Below are 14,863 nucleotides of genomic sequence, written 5' to 3'. Positions count from 1 at the left end.
TCCTCTGTGGCTTCCCCCTACCAAGGTTGGTCCAGGGCAAGTCTTTAACATAAGTGATATCTTACCCAAACCTCAAATGTGAAAACAGAAGCCCCTCTGCCCTCAGCATTTTATATGAGGTATGTTAATCTTAACACTTTAGCCCAAAGAATAAACTTTAAGACTTGGTGATTCACCACCACCCTCCTTCCTGCCTCTATTCCTTTCTCCCACCCAGTCCTCCAAACTTCACCCTTCCATTTCTTTTAAACCCTTGCTTTTCAAACTAGAAATTATGACCTATTTGGGTGTTACGAAATAAATAAGTGAATCAATCTGCATTTTTAAATGGGAAGGAGATAGAACAAATCAGAATATAACTCAAATAGTTAGATTGATTTCTTCATAAAACTTCTGGTGTGTGTGTGGTGTACTGTGTTGCAATATAAAATGTATTACTAACTATAGGTTGTGGCCAAAAACGTTTGAAAAACACTATTATAAACGTACCTTAAGTCCTCTCTGCCCTAGGTACGTAAGAAAATAGTATGTTCTAATTCACCAGAACTACCTCATGATGTACTGAAGAAGATTTTTTTTACTGTGGCGAGCATACCACAATAAATATTTATCATTTAACCATTTTAAAGTGTATCGTTCTGTGGCATTAAGCTTATGCACATGGTTGTACAATCATACCATCATCCATGTTCAGAACATTTTACAATCTTCCCAAACTAAAACTCTGCCAATTAGACAATCACTCCCCTTCTTCCTAGCCCCAGGCAATCACCATTCCTTCAGTCTCTGTGAACTTGCTAACTCCAGATATCTCATATAAGTGGAATCATACAGTATTTATCCTTTTGTGACCGGCTCATTTCACTTAGCATAATGTCCTCAAAGTTAATCCATATCATAACATATATCAGAATTTTTTCTTCAATTCTAGTTATATATTCCTAAAAAGACATAACGAAATTCAAAATTTGTTTCCCTTAGAAAAAATGTTAAGAAAGATGTATTCTTCCATATTCTAAGGTTCTTTGATTAGCATCAAATTGTTTAAGTAAAGTGAATTTACTCCTCATCTTACTGAATTCAAGATAAGGTGAGTGATAATTATTTGGAACTGGCACTGACCATGGTAAGTTTACCCATTTACAAACTCTCTTCCATTTGAAACTATACACTTATAGGACCATCCAGAGGAAGGCAGAGCTAGCATTTACCAGTCTGTCTTTACCAACTCTTCCAAAGAGATGATGTGTTTCCCAGACTTCCCATACCCTGATGACTTCCCCAACTTTATGCACAACAGCAAGCTCCAGGAATATATCACTGCATTTTCCAAAGAAAAGAAGCTCCTAAGATACATACAATTTAAGGTAAGATGCTATCAAAAGATTAGTTTGAGGCATAATTGTGAGGAATTCTATATTTATTAGCAGATTCTTATTTGTTCCTTTCAGTATTTCTTCCTTATTGTCAATATTTTTAATATTGTGGCCTCCCTGACCCTAGATTTAGAGAATACATTGGAAATTTACAAAATACCACATACAGTTCTTAGACAAAAATGTCATTAACTTAGAAATCAACAATAAATAAATAAATGTAAAATAGCCATGAATTTATAAATTCAAAACTCTTTTTTCTGAACAATTTATGGCTCAAAGAAGAAACTGCAGTGGAAATCTTTATATTTATATCTGAATGATAAAGTCTACATATCAGTACTTGTGGGAAGCATAAAGACCCAAAGTTTCATGAAGATTATAAGGTTAAATACTTATTTAGAAAATAAGAAAGTTTCAAAAACAAGATAAAGAAATTAGAAAAATAAAGGCAGAATAAACCCAAAAGAACATAGAATGAATAGGATAATAAAAAGAAATTAATGAAATAGAAAAAAACATATTAAGAAGAATAGAGGGGGTGCCTAGGTGGCTCAGTGGATTAAGCCGCTGCCTTCGGCTCAGGTCATGATCTCAAGGTCCTGGGATCCAGCCCCGCATCGGGCTCTCTGCTCAGCAGAGAGCCTGCTTCCCCCTCAATTTCTGCCTGACTCTCTGCCTACTTGTGATCTCTCTCTCTGTCAAATAAATAAATAAAATCTTTAAAAAAAAAAGAAGAAGAATAGAGTTCATCCTTTGAAAAGGAAAAATTAGATAAAAAGCTGACAGTTTGAGGAAAAAGGAACAAAGATGCAAATAAATAAATAAATAATGGATAAAACTGATGTGGATGAAATAAAAAATGTAACAGGAATACTATAAAAGTGTTTGCCAAATAAGGTTTAAATTGGTTAAATTTAAAATCTTTTTTTTTTAAACTTGCCAAAACTCACACAGAAAGAACTAGAAAGTCTGAATAGTCCTTTAGTAACTTAGAGTTCTTTTGAATCAGAAACTAAAATTTTTCCCATTAAGAAAAATTTCCACAGGTAATTCCAAATTTGCAAAAAATAAATTATTTCAATATTTTATAAACCCCAGAGACTAAAAAACAAAATAGGACTCCACACTTATTCTATGATATTATAACCTTGACATCAAAAGCAAACAAAAACAATAGGAAATAAGAAAATTCAGACATAGTTCCCTCATGAAAATCAGTGGGAAAAACTTCTAAAATGGACCCAACATTTTTAAAAATTAACCATCTTCATTGAGTTGAGTTTGGGCTAAGAATACAGAATATTTTAATATCATGAAATATAAATATGTAATTTAGTGCAAAACCCTGTCAAAGGAAGAAAACAATGCATTTACTAACTTCTGAAAAGGCATTAGATAAAATTTAACATCCATTTAACATTTAATGAAAGAAATTAATGAAATAAATTACCTAAAAGAAAGCAAAAGAAAAGCAAAGCAAAGAAAAAAGAAAGTAAACTCTCACCAGACTAAGATTAGAAGGGAATTTTCTTGATTCATAGAAACATATTATCTTAAATCCACACTGCTCAATGCGGTAGCCACTAGCCAAAAACTGAGATGTGCTCTAAGCATAAAGTACTGGATCTCAAAGTCTTCAGCAGATGGATAAAGAAGATATGGTCCATATACACAATGGAGTACTATGCCTCCATCAGAAAGGATGAATACCCAACTTTTGTATCAACATGGTAAGGACTGGAGGAGATTATGCTGAGTGAAATAAGTCAAGCAGAGAGAGTCGATTATCATAAGGTTTCACTTACTTTTGGAGCACAAGGAAACATGGAGGACATTAGGAGAAAGAAAGGAAAAGTGAAGGGGGGGATCGGAGTGGGAGACGAACCATGAGAGACTGTGGACTCTGAGAAACAAACTGAGGGTTTTGGAGGGGACGGGGCGGAGGGTTGAGTGAGCCTGGTGGTGGGCATTAAGGAGGGCACATATTGCATGGAGCACTGGGTGTGGTGCATATACAATGAATCTTGGAAAACTGAAAAAATAAAATAAAATTTAAAATAATAATAATTAACGTAAAAATGTCAGGGAAACTGGTAGTATACAAGATCAAGATATAAAAATCAATTGCATTTCTGTAAACCAGCAGCAAAAAAACAGAAAGTATAATCCAAAAAGGAACCATTTACCATAATATAAATAAATGCATAATCCCAGGCTTCTTCTAAATGAATGATATGTAAGATTTTATGGATTCATAAGTGCTTATTTAATTATATTTCATAAGTAACAGGCATTATGCAGATCTGTGTATTATGTACATTTCACACTGTGTTTAATCAATATGAAATGCTATATATAATAAAGTTTATAAGAATGAATTGTACCAAATAGAGGTCCTCTTCCCAATACAATCAGAAGAGCTAAAAAATATTTTTGATGAAAGAACATACCAACCAACAGGCAGCTGTTCAGCTGTGAATAAATATTTATTGATAATCTAATCCAGTGAAACTCAGTATATGGGCCAAATAGCATCAACATCTCCTGGGAGGGCATTAGAAATTCAAATTTTCATATCCTATGCCAGATCTACTGGTTCAGAACATCTGGGACTGTGGCCTGGGAATCTGTACTTTAATAAGCTTTCCTGGTAATTCTCATGCACACTAATTTGACAACTCATTCTCTGAATATAGATGATATCTTTCATTTAAGGCAATAATACTAAAAAATAAAATAGCTAAAGAGATATGTTAGGAAGTAGTAATCGTTACTACAAAAATGACTGGCCTCCAGATTACTTAGTACATGTGGTACATGCCACTTGTAAGCTATGATCGAATTCACAGTCATATCTCAAAGAGGGGAGTCACTCAGTACAAAACATACTGGTTATGCCCAAGAAGCTATGTGAGGATAAAAATATATATTTACCTGGGCACCTAGGTGGCTCAGTCAGTTAAGCATCTGCCTTCAGCTCAGATCATGATCCCAAGGTCCTGGGACTGAGCCCCATGGCCAGCTCCCCACTCAGCAGGGAGTCTGCTTCTCTCTCTCTACCACCCCCCACTCATGTTCGCTCTCTCTCTCTCTCTCTCTCAAATAATCAAAATCACAAAAAAACATATTTACCATTTCATGTTTTGATTTTTTAATTTTGAATTTGTAATATGTATTTTTTTAATTTTTTAATGTTTTATTTATGACTTATTTTAGAGAGAGAGCTAGAGAAAGAGAGAGAGAGAAAGAGTACAAGCAGGGTAAGGGGCAGGGAGAAACAGACTTCTGGCTGAGCAGGGAGCCCGAGGCGGGGTTCAATCCTGGGACTCCAGGATTCTGACCTGAGCTGAAGGCAGGGGCTTAACTGACTGAGCCACCAGGTTCCCCCATAATATGTATGTTAATAATGGATGATTTTTCGCAAGCCACTGTTGAGGACTTTTTCCATACTATTTCATCAAGTTAGTGTCAAATGTACCTGCTGGCATGGAAAAGGCAATCTTTCTGTATTTCTTTCAGACCCTTGTATCTGGTATAAATAAACGTCCTGATTTCTCAGTCACTGGCCAATGGGATGTTACCACTGAAAGAGATGGTAAAAAAGAATCAGCTGTCTTTGATGCTGTGTTGATTTGTTCTGGACATCATGTGTACCCCAACCTACCAAAAGAGTCCTTTCCAGGTAAGGCTGAAATTTAGTCTGCCATCTACACAGCTGGCATAAGGGAATATCTTCATAGTATCTTTTCTATGTATTCAAAAGCACAGATTGAATTAAAGCATGCTTCTGTTATTACATGGAATATATCCAGACTGTTAAAGTTCCATACTATTTTGACTGCTTTCACCCACAAGTCTTTGACAGTAGTTTTTTGTTTTTTGGTTTGTTTTTTTTTTTTTTTTAATGGAAACCAGATGATTCCTATGTTTCCCACTTTTCACTCAGGACTAAAACTTTTTAAAGGCAAATGCTTCCACAGCCGGGATTATAAGGAGCCAGGAATATTCAAGGGGAAGCGAATCCTGGTGATGGGCCTGGGGAATTCAGGCTGTGATATCGCCACGGAACTCAGTCACACAGCTGAACAGGTACGGTTTCTCAGGTAGTCAGACTATCTTTGAAGGCACGGAGACCGCTACCATTTGAAGGGGGTGATAAGAAACTAGGGAGGGGACAGTGGTGTGCAGGGTTCTTGACGGGAAGACTAAGCAGCGTTTCATACATCTCAGGTTCCCTCCATAACAGGTGAGGCTTTGGTTTGTTTTTTTGTTTTTTGTTTAGATGTATTTATCTATTTAAGAGTGAATGTGTGTGCAAGCAGGGATAGAGGCAGAGGGAGCGGTAGAGAATGTCAAGCAGAATTCCTGCTGAGTAGGGAGCCCCACATGGGGCTGGATCCCACAACCATGAGATCAGGACCTGAGCCAAAATCAAGAGTCCAGCTGACTGAGCCACCCAGACACCCCAGCAAGTGCGGTTTTAAATGGTTTGGTATGACAAAGGCAGAATGTCACCGAGGAGTGATGTCATTCAACAATCTTCTTCAGGACATTTGGTATCTAACGTGTCAGCAATTCCTCTGAAACTAGTGTGGACTTGGGGTTAAGATTATGACTCTGACACTCCTGAGCTTAATACATCAATCCTTGGAGTGTCTGCTTTCTCACAAAGATAAATAAAGCAGATCAAAATCGAACCTACATTTTGAGCTTGGTAAGGAGTCAAAGAATTTACATATGTCAGCAAGAGACAGTTCTAGTTCATTCATTCATGCATACGGTCGTCCCACTCTACGTTCATTCGTTCATGCATACGGTCGTCCCACTCCACGTTCATTCATTCATGCATACGGTCGTCCCACTCTACGTTCATTCATTCATGCATACGGTCGTCCCACTCTACGTTCATTCATTCATGCATACGGTCGTCCCACTCCACGTTCATTCATTCATGCATACGGTCGTCCCACTCTACGTTCATTCATTCATGCATACGGTCGTCCCACTCTACGTTCATTCATTCATGCATACGGTCGTCCCACTCTACGTTCATTCATTCATGCATACGGTCGTCCCATTCTACGTTCATTCATTCATGCATACGGTCATCCCACACTTACTTGCTGAGAGCCGACTGTGTGCCACACTGGCTTGAGTGCTGGAGAGAAAGCGGAGAATAAAACAGACATGATGCCCGCCCTGAACTCAGAGTCTAGTGTAACATACGGATATTAAATAAGTAAATGCACAAATAATGGGAAAATTGTGAAAAGTGCTAGAAAAAACAAGAAAAAGCATGCTGTAAGAGTGGATGATTATAAGGGCCTCAGACAAGGAAGTGGGAAGGCCCTTTCCAGCTGATGGCATTTAAGCTCAGAGCAAAAAGTTGAGAAAAGGGTTCAGTGTCAGAAGAGGACTCCAAGAAGAAGGTCTTGAAGCAGGTAGAAGCTTAGAGTCTCAAGAAACGGAGAAAAGACCCCTTCGCTGCAATACCTCGGGTCTGGAAAAGAATGGTATAAGGAGAGGTTGTAGAGGAAACGGAGAAGAGCAGAGGGCCCACAGAGGGAGGGGAAGGAGTTTGAAAAACGGCACCTGCTCGTGGGAAGATTCTTTAGGACTGACTGCCCAGAAGCCCACAGATAGCAATTCTATCTCTAGAGGCTATGCCTACTGACATCACACTGGGCATCCGTGACACAGGTCCATTTTCAGTGACAGTGACACCATCAGTGAAGCCAGGAGATCAGGACGGGACAAATGGCATAACAATATATTCCTGTCTACTGTTCAAAGCACTGTAGGAGACAGTGTAGAGACACAAAGAAGTCAACTCTAGGGCCCCTCTCATCAAGGAGCTTAAAATCTACTTGGGGAAATAAGACATCGGTAGGACGTAAATTAAACATAACCTCAAGAGTTAAGCAGAAAGTCTACCAACGGTACAAGAGCCACCCCTGGAACAAGGATGCACAGGCAATGCTCCAGGAGCGCAAGGCTCTGACTCTGCTGACTCCGGAACTGCAGGCCTCACAAAGGGGGTAGACCTGAACCAGGCCTTGGAGGGTACCTATGAATCACGTGGTTGAAGAGGTGGCAAAGAGTGTTCTTAAAAGGGAGAATGGCACACACGACAGTGTGGAGACAGGAGTGAGAACAGCACATTTCACTGTTGTGGTTCATCGTGCTGGCACGGAGATGGACAACGGTGACAGTTTGTGTAACGCATATGGTACTCGGGCCCGGGTATAAATGCGCTCCTTCGATTGTGGAAAGAAAGTACGCTGGGTTTTATGATGCCCATTTTACAGAAAAGATAACTGAGGACTAGGCACGTCCATTGTCTTCTTGAAGGTCGCAGAGGAAATTAATGAAGTGTTTAGAGGACTGAACGTCAGACCTGATTCCAAGGAACAGAGTAGCTACAGGAACTGAGGAAAGGAAGACTGGAGTCAGGTTATGTCGTATTTTTTAAGGGACTGAATGACTGGCTAAAGAATTTGAATTTCTTTATAAATGATGGTAAATCACCTCAGCTTCTTGAGCTAGGAAAGATCTCATGAGGCCATAGTTTTAAGAGATTCATCCATTAGTTGTATATATGATAAATTAGCAGAAAGAAAGGCCAGTTTGATTCCCCAGTCTCTCCTTTTTGGCTTCCTTTACAACTAAACATAATACATATATACATACATACTTTGAAATGGCATTATATATAAAAATTCTTTTTTAAAAATGCCTGAAAACCTATACCATTAGGGATTATCATGACAGAAGGGGAGGAAAGGGACACATTCTCCCTGTCAGGCCGTGGTGGTCCTACCGCATGGTAAGCACACTGCGTTAAATTTCACACAGAGTTGATGTGGCGGGTACGTCTTATCTCCATTTTATCAATAAGGGAACCAAATATTAGAGAAGTTCAAGGAATTTTCCCCAAACCACATAATTAGTAAATAGCAGAGCCAGGATTTGAGACTATAGTTCTCAGATGCCAAATTTCTTGCATTCTCTTGGGATGGGGAAAGGGATTTTAAGTTAAAATGCCATTTTGGGGGGGGTCATAATTGCTTGGTTGTAAACAATGATCATCACACGTGCACTAGAGGAAATGCGATGAAAATTCAGTTATTGGTCACCTCCAGCAGAGAAGATGACAGGGTGCTTGATCCAAAGATGTGGACTGGAGTGTAGGAAGTTTATTTGGGAGTGCTTTCAGGATGAGTACCTCTGAGGCAAGGGAAGGAAGTTTCCCTCCACCTTACTCCAAAGCTGTCCTTCTGAATTGTCCCAAGTTGGAGGGAGAGCTTGGACTTTCATAACCCTGCATCAAACAGACCCTGAAGACAGGGAATCTGGAAAGAGAACAAGACTTCGGGGAAGGCCTTCCCTTTTCCACCAGAGCAACTCTCAAAGAGGGCTAATGGCTGAGGGCGGCCTTCTGGCAACACTCCCAGTAGCTGGTGTGATAACTCCATCCCAAAAGTCAGATCTGAGGGACAAACCGCAGTACCCACTACAAATGGTCACTACTTAATGGTTAAATTGCCGGGGTTTTTTTTAAGGTCATCATCAGTTCCAGAAGTGGCTCCTGGGTGATGAGCCGGGTATGGGATGACGGCTATCCATGGGACATGGTGTTTATCACTCGGTTTGAAACCTTCCTCAAGAACAACTTGCCGACAGCCATCTCTGACTGGTGGTACATGAAGCAGATGAATGCAAGATTCAAGCATGAGAACTACGGCTTGATGCCTTTAAACGGGTAACACGGAGTTAAATATGACCTGCCTGCCAACTGTTATTTCCGTGTCGACACCTCACAATGTGTGTTGAAACTCCCAAACCAATCAAAATAATATTAGTGAAATAACCACGTCTCACATTTCAGGGGATGAAGAACTGCAAAAATGCAGCGTGATTTCTTGTTTCACAATCCTTGTTACCAGATTTGCTCAGCTGTAAAGTTATATAATGAGTCAGGAATTAGTCCCCTAAGCAAATAAAGTAAGAGTTATGTTTTAGCACTTGGTGTGACTCCACAAGTCTCTGACATGCATCGTCCTATCCTCAGAACAACTATGAGGAGGTCTCTATTATAATCCCCATTTTAAAGATGAGAAACGGAGGTTCAATGTACTGAATGAATTTACCAAAGCCCCAGAGCCAGAAGGCAGAAGCAATACTCAAGATGAGCCCAGATCTGCTGACTCCGGAGCCCCTCACTCTTAACCAGCTTGTTTCGGCCTCTCACTTCATGGCGAAGTTCAGTTCAGCAAAGCAGGACTTTTCCTGCTACGCTCACAACGCCTGCCCTTAACTGAAATGTGCAACAACACATACATCTTCAGCTCCCTCCTCACTCGTTCCTATAATGTCCCCCTGGACCTATCCCTCAGACACATATGAAATTACTTTGATATGTGCTGAAAAATCCAAATTATAAACTGTTTACATCAAAATTAACTTACTCAACAAATATTTAAGCCTTATTATGTGTCAGGTCCTAGGTGAAGCCCTGTGAATACAGCTGTGAACAAAACACAGAAAATCCTTGTCTTCGTGAGCTTACCTTCTAGTCGTGGGCAAGACAAGAGACAAGTGGCAGGAGAGCACATGCTGCTGTGTTCTCCGGAGAAAGAACAAAACAGGCAGATGTAATGGGGAGGGGGGGGCTAGCATCCCCAGAAAAGGCCTTCTTGAGAAGGAGACTTTTCTGCAAATTCTTGAAGGAGCTGAAGGAATGAGCCAGGAGGATGTCTGGGGGAAAGTATCCCAGAGGAAACGGTTTGTTCACTGCCTTTTCAGGGCCATGACTAGAATGTTCAATGGCCTTCTCTCCCTGCGGAAAAGGGGATGGCGAGAGCAGCAGGAGAGGAACCAAAAAGACATCAAAACGGCCAATGGCCTTGGGTCTGGTAAGCCGTCATAAGGACGCTGGCTTCTACTCTGAAGGCAATGGGAAGCCAGAGCAGGCACCTGAGCAAGCCAGGGACAAGATCCAAGTTAATCCAAAGAAATCACTCTGGCACTGTGGTCATCATTCAGTGGACAGGCGTAGGTCGAAGAAGGAAGTGAAAAGACTAGGTACCAGGCTATTGTCAAAAACCCAGATGACAGAAGTTGGTGACTTGGACTAGGACTGTGCCAGTGCTCAGCAGTGGTCAGATTGGGATATATCTTAAAGGTAAACCCAAGTAGGACTTCCTGTTAGATTGGATAACAGATGTGAGAACAGGAAAGAAGTCAGAGATACCTTCCAGACTTTTGATCTGAGCGAGGATGCCAGGATGGAGTTGACCGTTACTGGGAGGTGGAAGACCACAGGGGGAGTGAAATTTAGTCTTAAACATATCAAAGTTGGATGCCAATTAGTCATCATTATAAAAGAATGTTGAGCAGCCTAGGGATACACAAGACAGAAGGGAGAGTGGAACCATAGTTTAAAAATGTGGATTCACCAGAGCAGAGACAGTACTTTAAGCAATGAAACCAGATGACATCTCTTAAAGAATGACTGTAGGTGAAGAAGAAAGGTCTGAGGGCTGACGTCCTGGGGCGTGTCCTCGGACAGAGGTCAGGAAGAGAAGGAGAATTCAGTAGGAGACACTGAGACAGAATAGCAGGTGGGTAGGAAAGGAATCGCGAGAGAGAGGGGTGATGACCTGGAAGCAAAACGAAGACAGTGTTTCAAGAAGGAGGAAACCACCCACTGGGAACCACCACGGGTCGCTGCATACAATGAGAACTGACAGGATCGTCCCATCTGGCAGCTCACCGTCCTGGTGGCCTTAACAAGAGCCGTTTCCAGGTGGCAGTGGGCCAAAATTATATTTTAAATTATAAATTTAATTTAAATTTACATTTTAAATTATAAAATTAACCCACCTGATGGCGGTGGGTTTAAGATAAATGGCAGGTAATTCTCACAGTTGAATCCAGCCTTTTTCCAACCAGGATTCCAACCCATCCCATTGTTTGACTCGGTTTTGTCCCAGGTAGGCTCTCCCTGTGACTCTCTCTCACAGCTCCCATAGCAACATAAGAGCAAAGCCTTTTTCTTCAGTGTTACTCACTTTCACCCCAAAGTTCAGATTTATTGACACTCACTAGATAATGCTGGACAAAAAATAATCAAAACATCTCCTTTTCAGACTTCCACCAACCAAAGATTTGAATTGGCCCCCACCTTCTTCTGGCCTGTATAAATCGCTGGCACTCCCTCCCTGACCTGACTTGTGTCTTTGTCTGCAAGGGGCTCACACCCCACCCCACCAGAGAGCTCAGGCCAGATCTTTGTCTTATTTTGGTTTCCCAATGGGCATTTCCCGAGATGGGCATGACAGTTACTGACACTCCAGATGAGAAAGATGAGGCAAGAGAAATTAAGAAAGTTTAATTCAAATGAGGTTCACAGTTAATAAGGATTGAAGAAAAAAAATCCAAATGCCCAGCTAAATACCCAGATTTAGGATCTTTCTTGATACATCTTTAACAGGGGAGAGGGTGTGGGTGCTGATTCTGGGATTTGGAGGTCTGTGGAAGAGGAGAGAAAGATCCCAGGAAGTAGAGACAGGATCAGCAAAAGGCAGCTTGTCTTACTGCACAATACTGCCTCATTTCAGTTTTGTTTTTCAGCCATGTTGGTGAGACTCCATGGCACAAGGGGAAAAACTTGGGTAGTTTTCTTCTTCCTTATTAGTTGATTATTAATTGTTATGGAGCAATAAAACAAAGAGGAAATATTACTGTTCTAGTAGTTGTCTCTATTTTCCGAACAGAACCCTGAGGAAAGAACCTGTGTTTAATGATCAACTCCCAGCTTGCATTCTGTGCGGCACGGTGTCCATTAAGCCGAATGTGAGAGAATTCACCGCGACTGCAGCCGTGTTTGAGGACGGCACGGTGTTTGAGGCCATCGATTGCGTCATTTTTGCAACAGGCTATAGTTATGACTACCCCTTCCTCGATGAGTCCATCATTAAGAGCAAAAACAATGAGGTCACCTTGTTTAAAGGCATTTTCCCTCCTAAATTGGAGAAGCCGACCATGGCAGTGATTGGTTTTGTCCAGTCCCTTGGGGCTACCATTCCCACAGCTGACCTGCAAGCCCGCTGGGCAGTACAAGTAATAAAAGGTAAGTAGACTAAGAAGGTCATTGATGGGGAAGAGGGATGCCATTAAGAATGCCTTTGAGTCTTTGTGAAAACAGTAATAACAACGGGAAAATCCTAGGTCCTATCAAGTTTTGAATGTATAATTCTGTACTTTTGGTACTATCTTTTATAAGCATTTAAAAATATATCACATTAGATTATCATATGCAATAGTACAAGATATTATTCAAGAAGTATTTTGTGATTCATAACTCCTTAGAGCTGTAAACTCTTATTAACCTTGAGAACACTAGAGCTTCTGGTCTTAGGTGTATGACAATTCGATAAAATTATTATTTCAAAACTCAATAGAAAGACCTTATTTGAAAGCTTAATAAGAGAAGATGCTTCCAAGCCAACTTCAAATATTCACATTATGATTCAAATTATGATTGCTGGAAAGTCAGTGTCGTTTCTGCTCTTCTTCCCCGTCACGTGTCAGATAAGAACAAGCAGTGGATCATTGGAAGCAGAAAGTACTGGGAGTAGCAGGTCATCAGTCTCTAAGGTAGAGGAATACTGAGAGTCTGTATTAAGAAAATAGTGAAATAAGTCAAGTCGAGTCAATCATCATATGGTTTCACTTACTTGTGGAACATAAGGAATAACACGGAGGACATTGGGAGATGGAGAGGAGAAGGGAGTTGGGGGAAATTGGAGGGGGAAACGAACTATGACAGACTGTGGACTCTGAGAAACAAACAGGGTTTTGGAGGGGAGAGGGGTGATCTTGGTGGTGGGGATTAAGGAGGGCACGGATTGCATAGAGCACTGGGTGTGGTGCATAAACAATGAATTTTGGAACACTGAAAAAAATTAAATTTAATTAAAAAAAAGAAAGTAGTAATAATAACAACAACAGCAAACTCAATTGAGGTCAGGAAAGGAAAATGGGCAGCATTCTCCAACAGAAGTTACAAGGCTCAAACCCTAATTCATATTAAGGTTCGAATGCAGTTACGTGAAGATTCAGATCAGAAGACAAAAGTCCATGGTCGTAGAACAAAAAAAGGTGCCAGAGTTTAATGTGCAAAGTTTGTTTGGTCCTAGAGGTATAAAATTTCTGGAAAAGGGAGCTTAGCAGGTCTACTCCCTTTGAAACCATATATAAGGCTTCCAGTCCTACCTGACTTGCTGGGATTTAAATGTTCTTTCATACAGGAAGTTGGAAACTGCCACTTTGTGTATGAGACCCGTTTCATGACCGGGCTGTCATCAACATCATGCCAGCAGCATATATCAGTGATCCCTTTAAATCTCCTTCACTCTTTCCTCCAAGTCTAGAGATGTGTTCACCATGCAGCAACAGGCAGGAACGGGTGGCATGAAACTCCACTCAGAAAAAAGTGAGCTTAGGGTTCAGGCTCAGGGAGACTGACATTAGAGGGTCAGACAACTACTCTGCTGGGATCATTGTAACCTGGGCTCTGAAGAAAGGAGAAAAGGCAGAGACCAAATCAATAGAGAACTGATATTCAAAGCAAAGACAGCCTTAGAGGACATGAATGATAAGGCAAATAATCCAATTTGGGGGAATCTAAATGCCAGAACAGAGGGGGCCAGATACAGGCAACTCCATGGTAGGAGCTGGTGGGCTAGTGAGCATAATCACTTCCTTCTTTCTGCCCAGGGACAGGACAAGGTCCAAGGTTTGGAACAAGGCCATGCCTACCTACAAAGGCTGTTCAAGTGACCCAACCTGAAAGAACTGCAGGGACGGGGAGTCAGGCAACCATTGTAGGTCTTGAGCTACCAGATCTGGGATTTCTAGTCTTCTTCAAGGTGATCCCAAAATTGCCAAAGAAACCACCCTAAATTTCAAGTACCTCTGGGCACAAAAGCATGTTTTGGCATGGGTTTCAGAGGAGTCTGTAAACCTATTGCAGAATAAGCCTGCCATCTGGGCAGTCCCAACCTGGATCCGGTGTCTTGGGGCTCCCCCGAGTCCTCTGTGTCCTGTGCACAGCTCCTGTCTTCAGTCTCACCCAGAAACTGTTGGCTCTTCAGAGAGACAGTTGGGACTTGAATAGATTCTACAACATACGTGTTGGAAATTCCTTTTTCTGACAAAGCCGGGTAATTTCCTATGAAGTTTTTTTCCTTAAATCTAAAGTAGAGATGCTGATATAACTTTGGCTATAAACTAGTAGATAACATTTTTAAAATACAGCTGAGAGACTAGAACATAATCCTTAAAACTGATTTTAAACATTTGTTAACTGGTTTAAGAGCAAAGATACAAAGATACAGAGCTGTTTGGTTCCTGGTTTTTAATTATGTCACGTTTCAGTTCTGAGAAAACTGGAAATGACTTACATGTTTCTCTCAAAA

General features: G+C 40.8%; 1 protein-coding gene across 2 annotated transcripts in view; it reads left to right on the top strand.

Moving 5' to 3' along the window:
- Positions 1–14,863, top strand: part of LOC123928127 (dimethylaniline monooxygenase [N-oxide-forming] 3) — a 28,780-nt gene that overhangs the window by 11,287 nt on the left and 2,630 nt on the right. For both annotated transcript variants that reach the window (XM_045983191.1, XM_045983192.1), the window contains exons 3-7: positions 1,179–1,367; positions 4,899–5,061; positions 5,326–5,468; positions 8,942–9,141; positions 12,158–12,513. In XM_045983191.1, the coding sequence (XP_045839147.1) occupies positions 1,179–1,367; positions 4,899–5,061; positions 5,326–5,468; positions 8,942–9,141; positions 12,158–12,513 (1,051 nt within the window). The remainder of the gene's footprint in view (positions 1–1,178; positions 1,368–4,898; positions 5,062–5,325; positions 5,469–8,941; positions 9,142–12,157; positions 12,514–14,863) is intronic.

This window comes from Meles meles, chromosome 17 (genome assembly GCF_922984935.1).
Source record: "Meles meles chromosome 17, mMelMel3.1 paternal haplotype, whole genome shotgun sequence".
NCBI lineage: Eukaryota > Metazoa > Chordata > Mammalia > Carnivora > Mustelidae > Meles > Meles meles.
Note: the sequence above shows the minus strand (reverse complement) of the source record. Positions and strands in the feature narration are given on the sequence as shown.